Below are 26,460 nucleotides of genomic sequence, written 5' to 3'. Positions count from 1 at the left end.
GTCACCTATACTGCTCATTATCATGTTGGTTTGTGAGCATACATCCTTTTTATTTAATAAATTACGTGTTATACCATGGTAATGCACGATGAGAGTGCGCCCTTGTTTGTTTTTATTCATTTGTGGTCAGATTTCCCGATCTCAGAAGGGCAGCACCTCTTCGGTTGGCATTCTACAATTCCTTGGTTTGCATGAAGATTGGAGCGCTGGTTTCGTTTGTTTTTCTCTTGGGATATATATATATATATATATTTATATATATATATATATATATATGGACATAAAAATGGAAGCACAGTGGCTAAGTGGGCAGCACAGCAGCTATGTGGTCAGCACAGTGGTTAGCACTTCTGCTCGGCAGCACTAGGGGTGTTGATTCAAATCTCAACCACAGCACTACCTGTCTTGAGTTTTGTTCCTGTGTATATTGGCCCTATTATGTGTATGTATCAATGTGAATTAGGGACCTTAGATTGTAAGCTCTTTTAAAGCAGGGGCTGATGTGAATGTATCATATGTGTGTAAAGCACTGCGTAAATTGACGCCATTATATAAATTATGAGGAGGCGCACATGCTATGGAGCACAAACACAGTTATTGAAACTTTAATAAGTGAAGCAATAGGCTGAACTACAATTAAGGCAGAACAATATAAAACAATGCAGGTTACGCACATACAAACATATATTAGGTTTACTGGTCAGTTGATCTAATTACGGCTTTAGGTTTACTGGTCAGTTGATCTACCTAATTACGGCTTTTTAGCTGTCCATTACAAATCCTACAATAGGCTTAGTTGATATACAAAGCAGCATATCAGAAATCAACAAGGACAACAAAAAGTGATCAGACTGCTTGACCTAAAACAATATAACCAAACACCAGGCATTTGTAGCATGTAGCAGTGTCCCTGCCCTTTCATTTTGTGGTTAATGATGAGGTGTGGTCAAAGTTAACATTATGCATTTCACACTCAGCATCATCACACGGTCCAGGCACAACGCAAGCTGTGCATGCAAGACCAGGTTTAGGGTTGGCTGTAAGCAAGCAGCTGGTCAAGGGTATGTTCAGGCATGTTAGGAAAGAAGCAGCTCAGTTGCGTTAATGATTAAGCAGAAGGGATGAGGACATTAAAATACAAAAGGTACCTGGAATAACTGTGGGCTTTGTTGTGGTTTTAAAATTGAAGATAGCTGCCTTTGACTTCCCCTGTTGGTTCTCAGCTACCACAACAACCTCATACTCAGCATTCCAGTCTAGAGATCGTAGCATGATGTGGTCACTGTCTGAGGCTATCTTAATCTCGGGTTTCCACTCCAGGGAATTTTTCTAAAGAAGAACCAAAGGAGGATATATAAGATCCAAGTCAACTGCATATCAACTTTGAAGTCAAAACATTATTTAAATACCATAAACTGTCAGACACAATGCAAGCAAGTCAGAAAAAAGTACTTTTGTTAGAAAGATGTGCACAGTTTTTAATGCACTGACATCCTGAACTATTTGACCTCCAACAAAAGAGACCAACAATAGATGAAGTAAAATTTTAAAAATATACAACTCAGACAGGTAGAATAATACAAAAATACTTTTAATTAATTAAAAAGACTATTTGGCCTTTATTTGATAAGGGGCGTGGATATTTATCATGTCCAGGACACAAAACAAGATAGAAAATTTGGATGTTCGGAACATATGGATGAATAACTTATAAGAAGCTGCATAAATAAACCCAAACAGAACTTGGAGGCTATTAGACAACTGTAGAACAATTTCTGAAAGACACTTACAGCTCTGTAACGGACAAGGTAGTGGCGGATAGGGGAGCCACCATCATCCTGCTTGATCAAGACAACTTTAAATGAGTTCCCATCATCTCCAACACGGCCTGTCAACTTTGGAGCACTTGGTTCCCCTAAAAAGAACCAATCAGTTCAGGGTTAGAGAAATCCAGAATCCTTATAAACAGCAAATCCATGAATAAACAGAACACCAAGACTGTCTTCAAAATCCAACAATACTTTCCTCTAAAGGAATGGTTGAGCATGTGACCTCATGGGTAAATTTGTGACCTCAACACATTAGCCACTTAGGATAAAATGACTTAAATAAATGGCAATATTTTAAATTACACTGTTTAATATGTAGCCAAAATAGATTATTCCATAGGTCTATTATAAGGATAAATCCATCACCAGGGTTGTCCATAAAGGGTATTGAATTCTGAATGATCACATTACATTTACTAAGATTCCATTGGTCTGCAAGTCAACATTAATTTGTCACAGATATCTAAAAAAAATATTATTTCACAATGTCTACCTATGACATTCATTAACTGCTTAAGAAGACAAGTAATAATATTGTTTTGATAGAAACTGATATGCAATGCTGTCATCTGAGTCAGTGTCACTGTAACTGTAATAGTGTTCTAGCAAACATAAATGTAACACCCAGCATACACTTTGGCTCATTATTGTACATCTTCATGGACTAAGTAAGGCTGTGTCCAAACCTAGTATTCAAATCCTGAGAATAATAATCCCCAGGAACCCTATTATATCTCCTTGCACCCACAGCAGGAAATCATTCATTTTATTTTCTAAGACCTGTTCTTCTTAAAAACATGTTACAAAGAGAAAATAAATTTTGACATTAGCTACAAATCTTCTTTTGTGAAATAAGGCTTGTGCTATAAGGCGAATGAACAGCTAAGTGTGTGCTGTGCTTACATTTAAACAGCAGGCATACTAACCTACACAGCGCCCCTTGCTATGGGATATGTATCCATAATGACATTTCTCTACATCTAAAAGTACTTAGACTAATGTACAGTGGCACAGGAATGGAGGTTGAAGTGGTTACTGTTATATTCAAGTCTATGTTCCTGGGGAAAGCCACTAAACAAACTGCAGGCATTCAATCAGAATAGCCACACAATCATATTATAGGCATTAATGGTGTTTATATGTTGTATGATATGTTAACTATGCAATACAGTACACAGTAATATAGTTACATCATGTGTTGTCTCCCATTCTGGTTATCTCAATATATTTTCTAGGCAAAGGTGTCCTTTTATGACACAGAGAATAGCTGTGATTCAGAGGATCGCAGCTATTCTCTGGTCATTCACAGTTTATAACACTCAGGAGAACATGTTCAGCTCTTCACTGGAGATCTGTGTTCTCCCTCCAGATTCTCCAGCCCAGAGCTGGAGAATCAGAGGGACCGCAAACTAAGCAGAGATAATTTACCTCTGCTTTAGTAAACTGATCTTTTACTGTAATCTCGCGAGATTATAGTAAAATCAGCCGTTTTCCAGCGTTTGTAGACCGTTCTCCAGCGTTTGTAGACCGTTCTCCCTTCGTTTGGAGAACTGATCTACATATGCTTCATAAACGGCATTCACAGGAGAACTGTGTTCTCCGAGAATGCCGGAGAACTGAGCAGAGATCTATTACTGCTGGTTCATAAACGGACACCTTAGTCTGTAACCTCTGAGCAAAATCGTCATCAATGGATAACTCATTTAGGGTGTGTACCCAATAAGGGTTTATCCTAAATATGTAAAACTATGTTAAAGAGTAATGTCGTCCAGAAATACAACTGCAAAATGATAACTGCCTTCAGCAGCTTCTGCAGTAAAAACACATTCACCGGCCACTTTATTAGGCACACCTTGGTAGTGTCAAGAAAATGCCCCCCACACCATTACACCACCAGCCTGGACCGCTGATACAAGGCAGGATGGATCCATGCTTTCATGTTGTTTACACCAAATTCTGACCCTACCATCTGAATGTCACAGCAACCAGTTAGCCCATTCTCCTCTGACCTCTGACATCAACAAGACATTTTCATCCACACAACTGCCATTCACTGGATATTTTCCCTTTTTCGGACCATGCTCTGTAAACTCTAGAGATAGTTGTGCTTGAGAATCCCAGTAGATCAGCAGTTTTTGAAATAATCAGACCAGCCCGTCTGGCACCAACAACCATGTCACGTATAAAGTCACTTAAATCCCTTTTCTTCCCCAATCTGATGCTTAGTTTTAACTTCAGCAAGTCATCTTTCCAATGTCTACATGACTAAATGCATTGAGTTGCTGCCATGTGATCGGCTGATTAGAAATTTGTGTTACCAAGCAATTGAAAAGGTGTACCTAATAAAGTGGCCGGTCAATGTATATTGCAATGCTTCTAAGTAGCACCAATTTTTAGTCTGATAGCTTTGATGCGAACTATCACACTGCAATGCTTGAGTATCTAATGCATGATATAACCTGGGCTGCACAGTGGCTAAATGGTTAGCAGTTCCACCTGACAGCACTAGGGTCATTGGTTCAAATCCCAACCACAGCACCACCTGCCTGGAGTTTGCATGTTCTCCCTGTTCCTGTGTGGGTTTCCTCCAGGTACTCCAATTTTCTCCTACACTCCAAAGACATGATGGTAGGTTAATTGGCTCCTGTATAAATTGTCCCTAGTATGTGTATGTATGAACGTAAGTTAGGGATCTTAGATTGTACACCCGTTGAGGGTTAGGGACCAATGTGAATGTATGATATATATGTAAAGCACTGCGTAAATTGACAGCTCTATATAAGTACCTGAAATAAATAATAAACTGATACCCCATTGGATTTTTTTTTTTTTTGCAAAATGTCAATAGGCACTGTACTGACTATTTCTGGAGATATGCTGATAATCATATGAGCTAGAACACTGCAAAGTAGCGTCAGACATTGCTGATGTCTTGACAATCACTAAATAAGTGCAAATCAAGAAATGGTTGCAACTTAATGGACTTTCTAGGCACATGAATATCAAAAAACGTAAAATCTCAATTCTCTTTATTTTACAAATCACATGGTTACAACGAGACAAGGACAATTTATTTTTTGATGTTCAAGTGCCTATAAAATCCGTTAAGTTGCAGCCATTTCTTGATTAGTTTTCATAGGATGTGGCACAGTTTATGAGTAATGCATCCATAGTATCACCCTATGGACATACGTGTTATTTATAAATAAGTACAAAGTCATGTGTACTGAATGAAACTAAAGGTACTAATGGACTTGTACTCAACTGAGAAAATCACTTTTTAGACTCGCCTAGGATTTAGTTAACTGCTTGTCATTCATTTTTTTCAGTCAGTTTTTTTTTATTTATTTTTTTTATAATTCATAGTCTTCATTTCTTCTACATTAGCAATGATAAAATTTCCCAAAACACAATAAAAATTCAATAGTTATTTTACATATCCATGGGGACATCTGCAGGAGCTGGTGGACAGTAATATCTCAACAGCTTAAACAGTTAAATGACCAAATTTTATAACAGTACTAAAGCTCTGTCCTGTTATATTTACATAGTAAAGTTCAATATTCTTCAGCAATATAGTGTTCATCATAAGTGACTCACAGTCCATGTGACTGTCCTATTACAATAATATCCAGACAAAAAAAACATTAGTAATAAGGGGTCAGTCTTGTATGCTAGCATTATGGCAACATTGCTAATTATTTTGTTTCTTATATAACCATATGTACTTATAATTCTAGAAAAATAAAATTCAATTTAAAAAATAGGACAGGACAGGGTTAGTAAAGTTGCTGTAATATTATCTCCTATCTCCTACTATGTCTTCTGCAGGGTTGTGAATGAACTATAGGATTTTTAATGCTTTTTTGATAAACATTTATAGTTACCTAATAAAGGCAGTTTTATTAATTATACAAAAATGCTCGAAAATATAAAAATGGTCCTGAATGAAATGCTGATAACCACTACTTGATTTTACTAATGCTGGTCATTTTTGTTTTATAATTGCTAAATGTTTGAACCAGTATCTAAGCTTACATTCTCACTAACTGTGGTTGGTTTACTAAAAGAGTAGAGCTTGTTCACTTTAAATGAGGTGAAGCTAAGTGAACATTTACAATTAGATGATCAATGACTGGATGATCCTGACTGGATAAATGACTGGATAAATGAACTTAGCACAGCTTCATCTCATTTGCTAGTATAAGTAAAAATTTACTATGGGGTGTATATATAAAAAAAAATCTGCATAGTAATTTGCCCGGTGAAAGTGCATGCACATTTGATCTGTGCAATTGTGGCAAAAAAGATTATTATGCTGTTTCCTTTGAAGAATGAATTTTTTTTTGATTTAAAACATAAAATACAGCATTTGGGCACTAGACGCCGTAAAGGGTCATAGAAATTTCTTATGATACTTAGCACCATCTAATGGCCAAATGCACATTTTCCACTTAAAATCAATAAAAAAAAGTTCATCCAGCACAGAAAAAAACTAATAAGATTTGTTTTTTTATTGCCCCATTTATACAGAATGAATGTAAGTGCACCTTTTCTGGACAAATTGCTATGCATTTCTTTTAATACACATCTAGTCACAAGGTTACATCAGTCATCCAATCACAATCAACAGGGGAAAAAAAAATCAAATTTTCTTGCACATGTTTGGGTATTCTTTGCAAAATAAATGTTTTGCTTCACTTCATTCACTAAGCTGGATGATCATTCAATTTGCAAATAATACCCAATCACATGCAAGAAAAAAATGTTTAAAATAAGGACTGTTGCCTGTTCAATATTAGATCATTATTAGAAAATTAAATTCAACCTTATTCACTAAACTGGATGAAAATTAACTTTACAAAGTGAATATATTCTACTCTTTTAGTCATCAACCCCTCTGTGCCAGGTTAGAACTGGACTATATCATTAATGAAAGCTTTCAAAATATTATACTTTCTTACAGAGAGTGATCATTTGTACAAAATATTATTTTTAAGCAATTTACCTAAAGCTAAAGCTAATTTTGTAAAATGTTTTTCTTCCTTCCATCATTTTTACAATATGACAGTACTTTGATTTGGGCATTGCAATATACCCATCTGGGTTTGCTTTAGTTAGAATGTTTATAAAGAAATAATGTGACTGAGTGCAAAATCCGGGGCAGCTGTGCATGGTAGTCAATCAGCTTCTAACTTCATCTTGTTCAATTAAGCTTTGGCAAAAAATCCTGGAAGCTGATTGGTTTCTCTGCAGAGTTACACCAGATTTTGCACTCTCCAGTTTTAGTAAATCAGCACCAATATATTTTATGTAACAAAGATTACATCAATAAAGTAAACATATGAAGCACAAAAAAGGATAATCACAAGACGTGTCTTTGCTAAAATATGTGAGAAATTTAATTAAAAATAAATTCAAGCTATCACGAATGCTGTTTAAATCTGTTAACATATCCAATGTTCCTGACCAAAAATTTCTTCTTGTAGTTTTTTTTCCAAAATATTTGAATTAACAAAAGTGGCTAAATGGCTCTTAAAATTAAGAGGAGCTTTAGAGCTAAGTACACCTACTTCTATGTGAATACAATGCATTATTTCTATAAACTCTGAATTTAAACACATGAATTTAGAATTTAGAGCCCAATGCCAAGGACTGCAAAAAGAAAAAACTTTAGATTTCCATCTACATGGAGTTTACTCAACCATCGGGACCTGTCATTGTTAAAGGAAAAAAAAACAAATAAAACTAGAACAAAAAAAAATGTAAATAAATAACAAGTCTGTAAACAGAAAGAACTAACACAAATGCAGGAGGTTAGTGATAATGCAGATAAAAAGGGAAAATAATTAGTGAGGAGAGAGTGAAAGGTTAGTTAGTCATAAAAACATCTGCCACAGTCACTGAGGGAAAGAAAACCATTATTGGAAAAGTGGTTATAGCAGGAATGTCATCTGCACACTGCTGAAGGTACCATTTTGTGGACCGGAACAGACAAAGTATCTCAGCTATCAGTTATGTCAGTAAATGTGAATTCATATAAACTTGAATTTGGCCACAAGATGAAAAGCCTTCCTTGGGTGCAGATGGCATATCCACTTTCAGTGAACAATATGGGCTAACAAGTTGTCAATTTGTGGTCACAGTGTCTCAGCCGGTGAATAAATGATGTGAAAACTAAGCAAGAGAGCCCTGCTGACCCATGCTGATTAGCAGGAAGCATGCAAATTCATGCACCATGCATAGGAACAAAAGAAAAAAAAAAAGCAAAAAAGGCCTTACTTTATCTCATCCTGCTTAACAGCTGTGTGAGTCATGATTGGGAAGGACCCCATTTTTTTTTTAGTTACCTGATCACAATCTAATGCAAAATTATTTTTGTTTTTGTAGAGAGGGTAAAGTCAAAACTGGAAATGTATATAGTATTATAACGACATTTGCTGTGCTTGGTTTTATAAGTCTTGTAGTCATGCAATAATTAATACAATGTGCAGTGGGACTTGGCTTCTAAAGCTCTTGAGCCAAAAGCTGGCCGGTTCAGCAGGAACCAGCCAAATATCAGTTCAACAGAAATTGGTCTAACAACCAGCTTCTATCAAATGATCTTGCTGGAAAACCAGTATTTGATCAGCATTTCCAGCCAGCACTTGCAGTGAATGTATTGACTCGGGAGGATGGGTGTCTGCTCATTCATACATCTGGCTATATGATCCTGCCTCATTTGCTAACCTGTTATCCAGGGAGAATGTGATTGGCTGACATTTTTTGGGATAACCCAAGACTATGTTGCAATCTGAACAAATCCTTCTTGGGAATCTCTGACACCCCACCCTTTTGGATTGAGACTGGGCCTTTGTTACTGCTTGAAAACAGGATGTCTACATTCCCTTGAAACCACTTCTCTAAGATGTGTGTTTGTGGATTCTGTCAGGTTGAGATGAATATGTCCTACTGTGTGGTGGTATAGGCTCATTCCCTCAGTGTGAGGTCTCTACAACAGTTACATGATATATGATCTATTTGGTTTTCATGTATGTTTTTTGTTTCCCTGAAGAAGAGAATATATTGAAACATGTTGGAAATGAGGAAATGAGAAACTGTCACCCAAATAGCATCATGATCCCTTTTATCTTGTTTTTATGTGTTTTTAATGATTTGTTGAATAACACATACTGTATATGGTTTGTATAATCTACTGATACAGTTGCAAGAAAAAGTAAGTGAACCCCTTGGGATTACGTGGAGTTTTGCATGAATTGGGGCATAAAATGTGCTCTGAACGTCATCTAAGTCACAACAATAGATGAACACAGTCTGCTGAACATAATACTACACAAACATTAGATGTTGCCATGGTTTAATTGCACATAACATGTAAACATTCACAGTGCAGGGAGGAAAAAGTATGTGAACCTTTGGACTTAATAACTGGTTGACCCTCCTTTGGCAGCAATAACCTCAACCAAATGTTTTGTGTAGTTGCAGATCAGACCTACACAACGATCTGGAGTAATTTTGGACCACTCCTCTTCACAAAATTGTTTCAGTGTAGCAATGTTCTTGGGATGTCGGGTGTGAATCGCTCTCTTAAGGTCATGCCACAGCATTTCAATCGGGTTGAGGTCAGGACTCTGACTGGGCCACTCCAGAAGGCGTATTCTGTGCTGTTGCAGCCATTGTTTTGTTGAGTTACTTTTTTGCTTTGGGTCATTGTCCTGTTGCATCACCCATCCTCTACGAGGCTTCAGTTGGCGGACAGATGGTCTTACGTTTTCCTGCAAAATGTCTTGATAAACTCTGGAATTCATTTTCCCATCAATGACAACAATCCGTCCAGGCCCTGAGGCAGCAAAGCAGCCCCAAACCATGATGCTCCCTCCGCCATGTTTTACAGTGGGGATGAGGTTTTGATGTTGGTGTGCTGTGCCTTTTTTTCTCCACACATAGTGTTGTGTGTTCTTCCCAAACAACTCAATCTTGGTTTCATCTGTCCACAGTATATTTTGCCAGTTGTGCTGTGGAACATCCAGGTGCTCTTTTGCAAACTTCAAATGTGCTGCAATATTCTTTTTTGGACAGCAATGGCTTCCTCCGTGGTGTCCTCCCATGTACTCCATTCTTGTTTAATGTTTTCCTTATTGTAGATGTGTCAACAAAAATGTTAGCATGTGCCAGAGGTTTCTGTAGGTCTTTAGCTGACACTCTGGGATTCTTCTTTACCTCATGCAGCATTCTGCGCTGTGCTCTTGCAGTCATTTTTACAGGACGGCCACGCCTAGGGAGAGTAGCAACAGTGCTATACTTTCTCCATTGGTAGACAGTCTGTCTTACTGTGGACACATGAAATCAAGGCTTTTGGAGATACTTTTGTAACCCTTTCCAGCTTCATGCAAGTCAACAATTCTTGATCGTAGGTCTTCTGAGAGCTCTTTTCTGCGAGGCATGGTTCACATCAGACAGTGCTTCTTGAAACCAGTAAACCCAAAACAGGTGTGTGTTTTTTAAGGGCAGGACAGCTGTCAGCAACACATCCAATATCATCACACTGATTGGAGTCAAGGTTGGCTCACTCCTGGCTCCAATTAGCTCTAGGAGAAGTCATTAAGCTAGGGCCTCACATACTTTTTCCTCCCTGCACTGTGAATGTTTACATGTTATGTGCAATTAAACCATGGCAACATCTAATGTTTGTGTAGTATTATGTTCAGCAGACTGTGTTCTTCTATTGTTGTGACTTAGATGACGTTCAGAGCACATTTTTTGCCCAATTCATGCAAAACTCCACGCAATCCCAAGGGGTTCACATACTTTTTCTTGCAACTGTATATGTGCCTTAAAGTCCCACTTCCAACTGATTTTGCTAAATTCTACTTTAAGTATTCAGTTGTGAATACCTGATATCTGTGTATCCACACATGTCTTTTGGAGGTGGTCACACTCAATGCTCTGGATTGCCCCAATTATAATTCTACCTTGTGGAACTTCAAAATGGTAAAGCAATAATGTAGTAAATAGTGTAGAGGCACCCAAATCTAAGAAAAAGATAATTCCCAAGGGGACATTAACTTACCTAGATGGTTGATTTCATTAAACACCAAATAACATGTGGTTTGACACAGAGTTGTAGTCATTCTGTATGCTCAACAAAGCTTCAAGAATCATTGCTGAATGCATTCATTGCTGAGTGCACTGAACAGGGGCCTGGTGACAAATGTGGGTTACACCACATTTCTGAAGGAGTGATGGTCAGTCACGAAAAATGAAGTCAGTGTCCCCTCAGGATTGATCTTTTGCTTCTATTAGTAGTATTAAAGTAAATGTACGGTTGCCCTTTAAAGAATAGGGATTGAAACCCTTTTGTGGGTTGGCATGTCAATCTGAGGGTGGTGACCCTTACCAACCTTCCAGGTAGCTCAAGGTAGTTCCTGTCTGAGGAATAAACAGATTTGCAGATTGGCATTGCACTAGTGGAGGATGGAAGTCCAAGGGAGCAATGTTGTAAAAATATTCCCTACACAATGGGGTTACCAATTTTCCAATATAAATTAGAAGGAATAATTTGTACTCTATTCTGTTCTGAAATATACTGGTGAAGCCTTGCCTTTGACAGAATCAGGTATTGCAAAGGGTCCTCCTGGGGCTTCACACAGAAAAGGAGTGTTAATTATATATACCTGTATATATATATATATATATATATATATATATATATATATATATTTATTTTTATTTATTTTTTTTATAACACCAATAAAACCCTTCAACATCTCAAACTAAAATTAATATTACATGTTCAGTTTTGACTCTTACCCAATAGTGTTAATCTGTTATTTATTCATCTAAAATTGTATTTGTAATTATGAAGGAATATTACAAGATAAAAAAAAACCGTGTTGCTTATTTTTAGTACAGTGCTGTTCAACTTCTCCTTATAAGTATATGTTGATAGTCCAAAGTCTTTTTTTGTATGTATTGTCTACACAAATGCATTTTGTGACCATAAGCACAATATATTGATCTGATATATCAATAATTGTTTTATACACACACCTATGTTCATAAAAAACAAACATTAAACACCCATGTATACTACAATTATTTTAAATGGGTATCAAAGACATGAAACGGGAATACACAAAACGGGGGTATTAAAAAGAGGTATAATAAGGAGAGAGTGTATGAAGAAAAAGTAGGTGGACAGCACTGAACTAGTAAAACTTGCTCAGTAGCAGACAATTAAGGGAAAAGTGAGGACAAACCAAACAGAGGAGGTGGCTTCTTTGTTCTTTGTTTCTTAATGTCACAGCGAAACAGCATTTGCAAGCATGCATTAGTACGGATTGTATATTAGGATTAGTGATGCTGCTACATTTAAAAACACCCATACTTGTGCAATATGTTACTAAAGGTAGCATGCCTCGGCTTTGGCTATTGTTTCTTAATGCCCCTACCATTTTTAACTAACAGATAAATTAAAATAGTAAATTTGCAATTATTTACAAATTCTAGTTAAGGAACGGCTATGGGGTCTTACATCATGCAGACTTCCAGTCTAAATGTATAGCTAGTATAATTAATCAGGTTATGCATTGAAATCACTGAAACGTAACAATTTCAGTGCACATGCCTTACATTTTGATAGCTAACTAATTTAAACATTTTTAATCATCATATATGATGCTACTGAATTACATCACCAGGTACAGTGTTATCAATTTACTGAACATATATTGATGACATACGGGCTATTAAATGATATATGTGTTATTTTGTGCTAGGACTTTGTGAAAGTCTGAAGTCTCTTGCTTCCAGGTTATTTTTTCAAAAAGTCACTTAGAAATATTTGCATAGTGTAACTTATAGACTTTCACTACTCCTTGTTGTTTTGTAATTTATCATTGAGATATACTAACAGCTAAGCAAGCTGGCATGCAGCTGGGACAGATAGGTAACTAGGAGGTATGTAAAATATACCATTTAGCTATCAAAGATACTTTATAATTGTTTCAATAGAGTGAATTCTCAAAAGCAAGAGACATTTGCAGCTGGAGGAAGAAACCTAACAAACCTTACACTTATGGCTGCCCAAATATTTTGGATAAAAAAATGGCAGCAAGCCTTGGCAGCCATAAACTGTCTAGGACTTGCAAATGCAAAATCCAAACAATCTTTGGTTTCTTTAGCCGCATGAGTCTTTCCTGTTTAGTGATACCTGACAGAAAAAAATGATGATCCAATAGAAGTCAAACATCATTATAATTTATGTGACAATTTTTTTTTTCTTTGTGTACAAGTGAACACGTCTAATCTTTTTCTGGCCAAAACCTGCAAGGGAGCCTAGAAGAGATTAAGCTCTGTTCATATAAAGTGCAATGCTCCCAACCTTGCCACAAACCAACCAGAACAAAGAATTTTACCTTCTGTTCACCAGCGAGGAGGACATCAGCAGCACCATGCAAGTCACATGACAAGTCACATGATACGCACGCACATGATTGGTTGAAAGGAAAGAGGAGGGAGGTCACATGAAAAATATAAAAAGAACGTAAACGATGAGAGAAGGGGTAAAATCATTAAAGGGCTAAAAAAGGGAAGGTAACATAAAACAAAACATTAAGCGACAAAAGCTGAAAGCATATTAAAAATAAATCACAACTGGGAATGAAAAGAGGTTCATTTTTTGGAAAACTTAACAAAAGAGATTTATTGTTATACTAATTGGAAGCACATATTATTCCTGCTGGTAAATTACAGAGGTCCATTTCTGCGGAAAGAGCTGAAATTAAAAAACATGTTAGATTTTTATCAGGATAGAAAACATGTGCTACTAAAAAGCTGGGGTTAGACTTGATGAGGTGATTCCATCCTGAAAAACAAACTAATTTTTAGTCTAGCACATAAACAGACATCTGCAGATACATTTGCAGCTCAAGAACTACATTTTTTGTGGATACATTTTATTCATGATTGTATTTGTGAAGTCAGTCATGTGTGATATATTATTTTTCTCAGCATATATCATTTTCTTGTGGTCCAGGATTTCTGCTAAATAAAATATCACTGCTGTATGAAAAACATATGATAACACAACTAGTGAGTACATTTTATCTTTCTATAATACTTACTATGCATGTTGTTCTGCTATGCTTACATAGACTATTAATACATCACCAAGGATCTATAGACATAGCACACACATTTGCAAACATATATCTAAGAGGTGTCTCTTCAGTCAAGCAAATCTGTTATGCATCATAACAACCAATCACAGCCTTGTACCATATTAAAAAATGAATGAGAGAAACTGATCGATTGCTAGGTGAAAATATTTTTCCCTGGGGCATTTTCATAGGTGTCCTTATGTATACAGTGCATATATGTACTCTTAAGATGTATCTAAACCCAAAAACAAACAAAAAAATATTAGGCCTCATTCACACAGGAGCTGGGGGTTATGGGTCACATTAGGATGAGCGACTGTGTTTGTGTAAGCTGCACACAGCAACTGGAGACTAGAGACGCCAGAAAAAAACTGCTTGTTCATAGTATTTGGACCTCAGCACCCATGTGAATGAGGCCTTATACTTACCAGTGCTTAGATGTGGTGGCTCAGTTACTTTTCATTTTTCAGGATAAGAACATTTTTAGCAAGTACAAAAAAAATGCCTGTTGATCTTGCTGCAAATGCAGTGTTTTTTGTCAATTCTTGTGAGCCGAACAGAAGGCAAAACAACTGTATCTACCAATAAAGGGGAGATTTACTAAAATTGGAAAGTACAAAATCTGGTGCACTTCTACATAGAAGCCGATCAACTTCCAGATTTTTTTTTTGTTAAACTTTCAATCAACAAGTCATAGTTAGAAGCTGATTGGCTACCATGCACAGCTGCACCAGATTGTGCACCCTCCAGTTTTAGTAAATCAAGGCCATTGCATCACCATGCAGCTAGTCTATCTATCAGGGGTGGACTGACAACTCATGGGGCCCCCTGGCAATAGGGGATCATGGGGCCCATGTGTCCTTGCCCAAACTCAAAAAAGCCTATGAAAAAGGTACCAGGGGCATCTCATGGGGCTCCCTACTGACCCCGGGCCCTCGGGCACTGCCCGAGTTTCCAAATGGTCAGTCCGCCCCTGCTATCTATGAACAAGGAGCTAGCTAGCATCACATATGTGTTTTCACCCACATACAACGTACATAGTTAAAATTAAAAAATTGTGTGAAGAGCTCACCACCTCTTTACATTAAAAAAGTATATCTGTGAACACTGTGAATTGCAAATCAATACGAATATTCAAAACAAAGTGAGGTACTAAAAGAAACATTAAATAGTTTCCATTCCTCATTTAATCATCAGATTTCATTGTCCATCTCCTTCCATTATACCATTTTAACCTCACCCAAAATTTCCAAAATGAAAGAATCAGTGAAACAACCAATATCTTCTAGTGAGAATTTTTGGTGAAGCAAACCATTAATCTTCCCCCTGCTTCACCTCTACACCTTGCACACATCTTATGCTCACTGGAAATATAGACCTTCAAGTTTTAGAAGGTCTCCAATGCTGAAAGGATAAGTTTCATAACCTATTACAGGGTGTAACATGTAACATGTTACAAATGGATAAGCCCTTGCACCCCCACACCATTCCCGTTGTGACAGCTAGTGGGGGACCTTCTCCTTTCCGTTAGCTGTCACAATTTAAAAAAAAAACGTGGCCGGGCAGGGCTTCGTTCATCCAGCTGCGTCACTCTTGTTGGTGGATGGTTAAAATGGTATAATGGAAAGTGATGGAGGTTAAATCTGTTGATTGAACCAGGATTGGGCAGTACTTAAAGTGTTATTAAACCCACAACAGTAAAATCAGCCTGTATATGCAGTAAAGCATGCTTGTTACACTCACTGAGGAGCCTAAAGGGTTAATCCTCTGCATTGCGTAAAAAGGCTGTTTGATCCCGATTGCTCTGTTCCTCCCTTGTTCAGGCATCCACCTCTTATCTCCTGATAAGACAGACTTAACCGTAGACATTTTGCACATGCTCAGGTTGGTGTGTTTTGCTAGAGAGGTTGTTTTTTTTTTCTTGGGAGAGTGCATGTGATAAGCACAGGGCCAGTCAGCACGGTCCAGACAGAGGTCAGAGGTTTTGCATCCTCATAGAGAAGAAAGAAAACGTCTCCTATAAGCTTTAACCAATGCTCAGCTGGACACTGGTAGAAGTCACAAGACTGCCCTAACTTCTGATGAGAAAAGGTATTTACCAGTTTATATTTACTAAAATAATTGCATTTCCCTGTTCTGTGTACTGTGGGAGACCAGATATAGTGAATGCAGGGTCCGGGGTTTAGTAACACTTTAATGACTGTTGCTATTAGTACATCGCTTTATTTTAAATATTTGCAAACATTAGAAAAATGTAATTTGTAATTCACAGTGTTTCTTAGATATATTTTTTATGTTAACAGGTGGTGAGCACTGTGCACAATTTTTGAATTGCAATTATAAAGCAAACTAATTTCCATATCCCGCTCGTAATGTAGATGAGCAAAAGCAGACATATTTGAAGTCCAGACTGGGTGGCAACCATGGTTTAGACACAATGAAGGACAGAGTTTAGCCCCTCAGAGATAGAAGGAGTGTTATTTTCAGGGTTGCCAGTTGAAAATGAAGGGAAAAAACAAATGCAGCCACCTAATCAATAGAATGGTAAGATCCAATATATTACACTTTTGTTTTTGGATTTAGATACACTTTAATGCCTCTTGAAGTGTGTCCTAAGTGTTGTGCTAATAATACTTTTAATTGCATACTCAAGTACATTAGCTGTGGGTTTTCCAATTCCAAAATGCATATTATACATGCAATGTGTATATTCTTGGTTTATAGTTTAACTGTGCCAGTTGTAATACATGCAGTTTAATAACGCAGTTGAAATACCTGGCAATATTACAACTGCACCTTGTTGTTTTACATTAGGTACATACAAGCTGGATTCTAAAATAAATGACCCTAAAACCCATTCAATTCTAGTATATGCAGATTCTCCTTAACTTGAATAGAGGGTGTGAAGAAAGTGTGAATATGAATATATGGAAGGAAATGAAGTAATGAATGGAGGAACGTCTATGGCTATCATTGGATGTCTCCCCCTGCACTCAGCAAGCTACCTAATCATATTCTAAACCACGGATGTCAAACTGGCGGCCCTCCAGCTGTTGCCAAACTACAAGTCCCATGAAGCATTGAAAGATTGACAGTTACATGCATGACTCCCAAAGGCAGAGGCATGATGGGACTTGTAGTTTCGTAACAGCTGGAGGGCCGCCAGTTTGATACCCCTGTTCTAAAGAATTTACAAAAAAATATATAACTCAAGCATTCATTTAGTTCAGCAAGGATGGCCACATATTCCTAAGAATGGTCAGGCATGTGCACACAATTTGACTGTCTGTGTTGTCTTGTGGCCCAATGTTTTCTATATACTGGAAGGTTTGGGTGACGCAAGCTTTCCTGTTTATCAGATAGTGGAAGGAAGCACAGCTCACAACCTGCAGACATTACCAACTTATCTTGGGGGAAACAACAGTGGCAGGAATACATTGCACAAATGGATTGGATGGTTGTGATCTGAAGTCTATGAGCCCCTTTAAAAACCATTAACCCAAGGTTCACACCTAAGTGTTTTCCGCAACATTTTGCAGAAACACACTACAGTCCAATTGAACATGATTTCCCATGGGACAAGTTCACATCTCCGCGTTTTCACCTGGTGCACTTTTTGGAAAGGGTCAGGGACTTTTTTAAACGCTAAAAGTTGCGTTTTTTGTTTTATAGACTTCAATGGAAACGCTGCAGAAAAGCATGTAGTGTGTTGTTGATGTGTTTTTTGCTACGTTTGTAATGTGTTTTGCATTTTAAATCTGCCTAGCAACAAAAAAAAAATCAAAAACACTGCAAAAACGTGGCAAAAATGCATGTGCAAAAACATAAAACGCACTGCAGAAACAGATAAAACGCAAACTGCATAGGTGTTAATTATTGCAGAAATATAAATCTCAAATGAATTCTAACAAAAAATTATATACACATCAAAAAAAGACAATATCATGTGAAAATGTGCAACATATATATATATATATATATATATATATATATATATATGTAGATGATAAATCACACACTGATGAAAATAGTGAGACACTAAACATGCATCCCTTACATCAGGGAAACAATTGTGATATCAATCACAAATAAAGTGATAAATCAATGGCATAAATTATGCCTGGAAAAGAGTGCCTTGTCCAAACGACTCACAACTGAAACATAAATGTGCTACAAAAATGTGATAAGTGACAAAATATATTGTATGACTCGTGATTAAATCACATTTATGTGGTAGGACTTTGTGTGGTCCGAAAGTTGTGTTTGGAGTCAGGTTTCATCCTGACAGTCTCACTTTAATTTATTCACGTCAGTTGTGAGTCGTTTGGACAAGGCACTCTTTTCCAGGCATAATTTATGCCATTGATTTATCAGTTTATTTGTGATTGATATCACAATTGTTTCCCTGATTTAAGGGATGCATGTTTCGTGTCTCACTATTTTCGTCAGTGTGTGATTTATCGTCTGCATATATATATATATATATATATATATATATATATATATTGGTTGCACATTTTCACATGATATTGTCTTTTTTTGATGTGTATATAATTTTTTGTTAGAATTCATTTGAGATTTATATTTATGCAATAATCATGCCTTTTAAGTGTAATTAGGCACTGTATATGGAAGTGCAACACCATTTTTTCTTTTTATGATTATGAGTAGCAACTGCATTAACTACACAAAATAATCAGATGATAAATACTATATTTTTTTACTATAGTGACCCTTTAACCTCCCTGGTGGTATGATTATTTACGATTTTTGGTGCTGAAAGCAGTACCATTTTTTTTGCATGGAAATATGTAGTTTTTTATTGTAGGCTGTAATTTTTAGGAATAACTCACTGAAATCTGTCCGAACAAGAGTCTAGTAAACATTCCGGATATGATAAAACTTGAAACACGAAATCATAAATTATAATTTAATTAATAATCATAAAAAATAATAATATAATAATATTAAATTTAATTCAATAATATAATCAAACCAAAAACACTGAAATTTGAAATACAGAGGCAAATTAGCACATCGCTGAGCAAAGTCGCAAAATCGTTTTCAGTGTCTGATGACGAATTTCCCCACAAATCATTATCACTCAATTCTGCAAGTGGTTCTGATTTACTATCGCTGTTCTCTAGCTGGTCTAAAACTGCTTTTGACGTAAAGGGACGCTTTTTGGACGCCATGGACTTTTCTAAGTTTCCAGGCAGAAAGAACAGTCAAAATGTAGGCAGGGCACAGGACAAAGCAGTAGGGACAAAATATATGTAAAATGCATTGAAACAGCAATGTTTTACTATATAATAATAATTTTTTTAAAAAATGACATTTTTAAAAAATTTCAAATTTGCCGCCGGTTCCGGCGCCCGTACGTCCCGACGTCACAGGGACCGCAACACGGAAGCAGGATGCCGGCATCGGCCGGAGGAGATGGTCGGAGACGCTGCAGGGGACACATCTCGGGAGGGAAGGACAAGGTAAGTACTGTAGGGACTCCCTGAGCAACGCCACATGGTAAGCCCGAGTGTAGCTCGGGGTTACCGCTCTTGGTACTCAAATTTTACCCCGAGCTGCACTCGGGAATACCGCCAGGGAGGTTAAGTAAAAATTAGCATAACAGCGTTGGAGTCTGTTATAAAGATTTAGAAAGCTACACGCAGACATCTCTAAGTGCCTACAATTATTCATGCAATTCTTTATTTTATATAACATCAGCTTCATGTTTCGGATGTTAGACTCCAACTTTAACTTAAATGCAGTCAAGTGACTTTGCTGGAGGAAAACCTTTACATTACTGGAAATACAAGCATACTGCTGATAATTTTAGAGGCTAACATTTAGCTGAGTAAACCCATCCTCCCCTCCTGTAGACTCCTGGGGTGCATGACATCATTTGCCTAAGCCTAGAAACCAGGAAATAACTGAAGAAATATATTTAAAAAAAAGTTTAAAACAAGTAAATATGATATACTGTACTTTCCTATCTATTTACTAATGCTAGCAGCATAAGGAATTAAAATAGTCAATGTTGATTAGGAGGTGGAAAGCATAGATCATCCAGTGATAGGAGAACATCAGCACCGCTGCTGGACTGTTAAGACCAACGACCAGCCAGGAAATGTTATCCTCATACATGCAGAACAGGACATGTTTCAAGGTATTTCCCCTAGAGGTCCTATTGCGCATGTCTAAGGGTGATGTCAGAGTGGACCCTGGTCATGTCCTGGCTTGTGGCAGTCCTAACCTTCTCACAGCAGTGCTGTCAATCTGCAAATACCGAATGATCTATGTTTTCAGCCGAGGCATAAGTGTCCCTATCAAGATTGTTGGTTTCCTCACTATATAACGACCCAGTTGTATTCCACCATTCATATGTTACTTTAACCCTTGCAGTTGTATTTCTTATAGTTTTCAAAAAATCTTCTGGATGTGACTTACTACACTTGTGTGCTGTGTGTTTTCTCTTCTATGTTTACATTAGATGGAGCTCCCCTTCCATATCACCTAACAGCATTCCATGCTAAGTTAGATCAGTCTTTTTCTAATTAGCTACCCATACACCTTTATGATCCTATTGACTTCCTGTTATATTCATTGTGTTATATTGCACATTCCATCTTATGACATGGTTGGGCAGCTTTCACAAATGGCTGGTATGATCAGTGCTGTTGATCCTGAGGAGGTTATCATGGGATCTTACTTTTGCTAGTTTACATTGTCAGTGTTGATTGAGAAAGTGAAATAAATAAATAAATATATATATTAACCCCTTGGTGCTGGTGCCTCCTGGCCCTTTAAGCGCTTTCAGATGCTGGGAAGCAGGGTTTGTGATCACGTGACCACTATAATTGGCTGTCACAGAAGTCACATGATCAGAAAGCTCCCAATCACAAGTGGAGATCAGGAGTTTTTGGTTAGCCACCGGTAACTGCTGGGAGCGTGCATGCTCTCATCACAGTTCTGTTTTTCCTTCTGACCTCTCATAATTGCCATACCAGACCCGGGAACTGAAGAAAAGTGATCTCACCATTAGAGTCAGGGAGTTATTTTCCTGCATTTACAAAAAAATAAAAAAGTAATATCTCTTTTGGATGGTTTGATCATTTAATACTGCAGCTGGCATACCCCTTAAACTGCTGGAAATTAAGAAATATTTTTGGGTTCAGAAAATAAAATGTTCATATTTTGCTAGCAGTGGTAAAGCAAATCATTAAAAAAGAAACTTTCAACAAGGGAGTAGGAGTTAAAAAGTAAATGCAGATTTATCCTGCCTACGTTTAAGTTTCCTTTTTACTAGGTTCAAGTAGCCTCTTGACAGAATTTTAGCAAACACATTTTGGAATTTATGAATGCTTTCAAATGAAATCAATGTCTAGTGATTATTGCACATAACTCACAAAACAGCATAGTCAGGGGCTTGAGAAAATTTGATTTCAGTAGAAGAACCCTTTAGTCCAAAACAGGAATCCATGGGCAGCCTTTTTGTAGAAACACCAAATCAATATCCGCCACTCTAGTAATCATGCTGTTAGTATTTTAATCATGATTATTATTTGATGCACTTTTCTGCCATAGCAATCCTTGAGGATTATTTTGTGCAGATACTACTAAAGCTCCTGATTCTTTATCATTTTAAAGACTCATAGTTTTTCATCAATATTTCTTAAAAGTCTAGGAAAACTGACTTGCTTTCACTTCTCGCTCAAAGTTCTACCGCTATCTTTTAAGTACTGGCAATAGAATCACAAGCACATATTTATGTGGTTTTATATGTTGTTTTCCTCCTGGTTTAAGAGACAGTAAATCAGATTAGCTGATCTCCAGCTATGAAGAACTGTCTCTTCTACTTCACCCTCCTTAAATGAATCATGTTAAACTGCTGCTGTCTTTGTTGCTGTGTAAGGCCCTACATTTCATATGAACACAATATGGTACATTTAATTCACAAGAGAATGCAATCCTTGTAGGCGTTGAGCAGGTATCATCATCTAAGCATAAAAGAATTAGTGGGAGCATGAGGAATTTTTTTAATAATGGCAAATAGGCGGTGCACTTTGCAAGGTACAAGGTGAAACTCTGCTGACTTCCATCATCCAATTGTGCAAGGAAAAATACAGTTTTTTTCCCTTGCATATTCTTGACGTAGGGAATTTTTCACATATTCACTATTCTAAGTGAAAAATTGCAAAATTAACAGCCAATTTGCCTTTAGTAAGTTAACCCCAGTGAGTTAAAATATTATTGGTGCCTAAATAATAATACCACTTTTTAAAGAATTTCAGTGAATGCAGAGTATTTATTAACCTGGTTATAAAGTCAAAATGTTTTTTTTTACCTTAATGTATTCTCTGCAGTAAGGTAAAAAGGCTTTCAAAAGTTGCTCCACCCAGCCCCCCTTGAAAACCCATGTGAGGCTGAGCTCAATCCAGCTCTGTGCCCATCAGTAGCAGCTGTTCTCCCCTCTCTCTCTTCTCACAGAAGGCTTGGCAGCAGCGGGATCCATTGGCTCCTGCTGCTGTCAGTCAAATCCTGTGAGGATGGAATGGGGGGTGGGGCCAAGTCATGCTATGTGTGTCTATAGATGCACAAAACCCTGCTTGGGATCAAGCCCACACATCTGCCCCATTGCAAGTGGTTTACTATTGGGGCAGATGGAGAAGTGGAGGAGCAGACAGAGGGCCTTAGAAGAAGAAGGAGCCAATGGATCCTGCTGCTGTCAAGTCTTCTGTGAGAAGAGAGAGAGGTGAGAAGAGCTGCTGCAGATGGGCACAGAGCTGTATTGAGCTCAAGCTCACATAAGTGTTTAATGGGGGCTGGGTGGAGCAGCTTTTGAAACCTTTTTTACGTAACTGCATACCATGCTATGTGTATCTATAGATGTACAAAACCCTGCTTGGGATCAAGCCCACACGTCTGCCCCACTGCAAGTGGTTTGCTATTGGGGCAGACGGAGAAGTGGAGCAGCAGACAGTGCAGACAATGCAGTCAGAGGGCCTCAGAAGAAGCGATTCAGGGAGACTCAGTACAAAACCACTATGTACAGCCATTACACAGTAGACCATGTGTTGAAATTATTTTTATAATTTTATTTTTATTGTTTAAATCTAGAGGCAGATAAATTGGGGACACTCAAATTATTGCCTTGTCTACATGTGTTTGGGTGGTTAAAAAGTTGTCCCTAAATTAAAAAAAAATGGCAGAAATGTTTAAGATACACAAATTGACATTCCCCTTGCTCCTAGATCAAAGAAGGAATGTTTTCCTCTCTGTTTTTTCAGAACAATCGACAGAAGAAGTGACTTCAGATACACTACTGCAACTTATGTAGGAGGATTTGATTTATCTCTGTGTATCATTTAATGCTGATTGTATGGGTTTACAATCACTTTAAGCAATTATGAGCAAGTTAATTTAGTGTATTTTTAAACAGATGTGATAGGGATGTCTGAGTCAGCCTTGTATTAGCTTGCTGTAATTCCCAGACATGTAAAACTAAGACTGGGAAGGGGATAGTCAGCTATCTGAGAATATGAGGGCTTTAAAGCTTAAAAGTCTAATAATGCAAACATGCTTACAGGAGCATGGAACATATGGAGGACATAATTAGTGTTTTGTTTTTCTTTCATTGTCCAATCAAAAGACAGGGGAGGAGAGATGATATACAAAAAAGACAATTCAGCAGTCAACACACAGGTGAGTGCAGGGTGTTGATCTGTACATACAGTATAATGGTAAGGATCAAGGGTCCTGGTACTCAACCCATAGCCCAAGGGCCATATGCAGCCTGCAGAGACCTTTAAGGCAGTGATCTTTCTTTTCCTTATCTATATTTTTTTAATTTGTTTTTAGTTAATCACTTCGTGCCGGTGCCTCCCGGCCCTTTAAAAGTTTCAGAAGCCAGGAGGCGGGCGGGGTTTTAGGGTCATGTGACTGCCGTGATTTGCCGTCACGACGGTCACATGATTGAAAAAGGTCCCGATCAAAAGGGGAGATCAGGACCTTTCCGTGAATCACGGACATATTTGCTGGGAGAGCGCAGGGCGCACACTCTCAGCACATATGTATTTTCTAATGGCACGCAAATATGCAACCACTTGGCATCAAGTCCCAGATGCCGAGAGGCCGAATATTTGCTTGCGTTTGGTGTCAAGGGGTTAAATAGTTCAGTTTATTTCTTTCACACCATTTTACTCATTTTCTGTGCTATCTTTCCCCTTTCTATTTTTTTATACCTTTTCATGCAGATATTTTCAGATAAAGAACCTCAAGGTGGCACAATAAATTCTTAAGGGGGGGGGGTGCAGGGAGCAGAATTGCGGAGGGTACTCTGACAGTCTCATGAAATGTGTCTTCAGTCTCTGACCATCTCCATGTCTGTAGCATTTGACCATCTCCCCATACATGTCTGAAGTCATTGAGAGTTTTCTGGAGCATTACATTCTCTTAATATTATGTGTGACCTTTTGGTAATGTAAGAGGCCCTACCCAAAGTTGACAACCACTGGATTAGGGGCTTATATTAAATCATGAGGTTATAATTTGTTGTTTAGAGCTTTGCTTTATTAAAATAGGTCAATGTTCAGAAGAACATTATAAGGACACTAACGCCAATAAGAAACCATACTTTAGAAATCTGGACTATTACCACTGTTAGTTTTTAAGAGTTGCAAGTATTTCTTTGCAAAAAGCACTGTACTTCCAGTATTAAAAACAACTGCAACTTATTAGTGGTTTTCTTAACATGCACACTGCAAATGTTCCACACCCTTTCTACTCACTAAGATGAACAGTGGTCGGTGATACTGGGAGCTCTGTTCCTAAAAAAAAAACATCATTACACTTATAATTATATTTTTCATCTCTACAGAGCACATATTGTTTTTAGGTCTTGATTTCAATTTGTATTGTTACCTCAAAGATGAACAAGGCTAACAGATAAAATGTGCAGCATGTTAAAAACCATCCACCTTATAGCAGAAGTACTGCTACAGGGCGGCATGGCTGCATAAAATCATGTATATGTACGTGATTTGTATTTCTAGGTAGGGGGTGCCGCTATTGGTGGCTGGGAATGTCAATCACTAGGTCCCGACCGACGATTCCCTGCCGGCACTCGGTGATTGTCGGCAAAGCTGATTGTCCTGTCAGCATGGACATGCTGCTTTGTATCTCTCTGCAGAGCAGAGAGATACAAAGCAGCATGTCTCCCAAGTAAAGCACACAGCACACGATGTAAAACACAAACAGCACACAGTTAACCCTTTGATCACCCCAGATGTTATCCCCTTTCTGCCCAGTGTCATTAGTACAGTGTCAATGCTTTTTGTTAGCACTGATCACTGTTTTAGTGTCACTGGGGATGTCAGTGGCAGTTAGTCAGTTCCCATCCAGTATCAGAATGTTGGCCACAGTCCCGCTATAAGTTGCTGATCGCCGCCATTACTAGTATAAAAAAAAATTAAATATCATTTCCAGTATATATACACCACCATTTGTAGACGCTACTTTCATGTAAACCAATTCATTTACATGTATTGGGATTTTTTTTTCAGCAAAGCCATGCAGCAAAATACATTTTGGCCTAAATGCATAAAGAAATTAGATTTTAAAATTTTTTATTGGATATGTTCTATAGCAAAAAGTCAAAAATATTGTTTTTTTTTTTTCAAAATTGTCTATCTTTTTTTGTTTACAGCGCAAAAGATAACAACCGCAGAGGTGATCAAATACCACCGAAAAAAAGCTCTATTTGTGACAAAAATGACATAAATGTTATTTATGTACAGCGTTACATGACGGCACAATTGTCAAAGTAACACATTGCCGTACCGCAATGGCCTGGTTAGGAAGGGGGCTAAATCTTCTGGAGGGCAAGTGGTTAATAAATTCTCTAATTAAAAGTTCCTGACAATATGGAAGACAAAAAAATAATTTCTTCTGCTTACAAATGATGTCCAACATACAGACGTCGTCATCATCATCGTCATCATTGTACATTTTTTGCTTTCAAAAATGTACAGTGATGACGGCAGGTTAGAAGGAGTGTGTATGTGTATGATGTTTGTATGAGTACCAAGTGGAGAAAATATACTGTATTGTATAACAGTGCTCCAAATTAAATAAAAAAAGTATTTATTGAAAATCCAAATCTTTAGATATTCCAAAGTAGGAACTGCTCTAAAACTATGATAAAAAATAAAGGTAAAATGTACCCTCTAAGCCAGGGGTGTCCAACCTTTTGACTTTTCTGGGCCACATTGGAAGAAGAGGAATTGACTGCACATAAAATACACTATATTGTCAAACGTGTTGGGCCAGCCCTCCAAACCATTGGATTCAGGTGTTCCAATCACCTCCATGGTAACAGGTGTAAAAAATCATCACCTAGGCATGCAGACTGCTTCTATAAATATTTGTGAAAGAATGGGTCACTCTCAGGAGCTCAGTGAATTCAGCGTGGT

General features: G+C 37.5%; 1 protein-coding gene across 7 annotated transcripts in view; it reads right to left on the bottom strand.

Moving 5' to 3' along the window:
- NCAM1 (neural cell adhesion molecule 1) overlaps window positions 1-26,460 on the bottom strand; it is a 510,722-nt gene that overhangs the window by 51,025 nt on the left and 433,237 nt on the right. For 4 of the 7 annotated variants that reach the window (XM_089673071.1, XM_089673075.1, XM_089673072.1 and 1 more), the window contains 2 exons: window positions 1,791-1,915; window positions 1,149-1,329 (listed from right to left, as the gene is read on the bottom strand). In XM_089673071.1, the coding sequence (XP_089529197.1) occupies window positions 1,149-1,329; window positions 1,791-1,915 (306 nt within the window). Of the gene's footprint in view, window positions 1-1,148; window positions 1,330-1,790; window positions 1,916-24,777; window positions 24,817-26,460 lie in introns of all 7 variants that reach the window. The other 3 variants (XM_089673069.1, XM_089673073.1, XM_089673070.1) reach the window with 1 other exon arrangement.

Source organism: Staurois parvus, unplaced genomic scaffold (genome assembly GCF_062004578.1).
Source record: "Staurois parvus isolate SC_StPar_1 unplaced genomic scaffold, SC_StPar_1.0 ptg000135l, whole genome shotgun sequence".
NCBI classification, from domain to species: domain Eukaryota; kingdom Metazoa; phylum Chordata; class Amphibia; order Anura; family Ranidae; genus Staurois; species Staurois parvus.
This window is presented reverse-complemented; position numbering and strand designations above follow the sequence as displayed.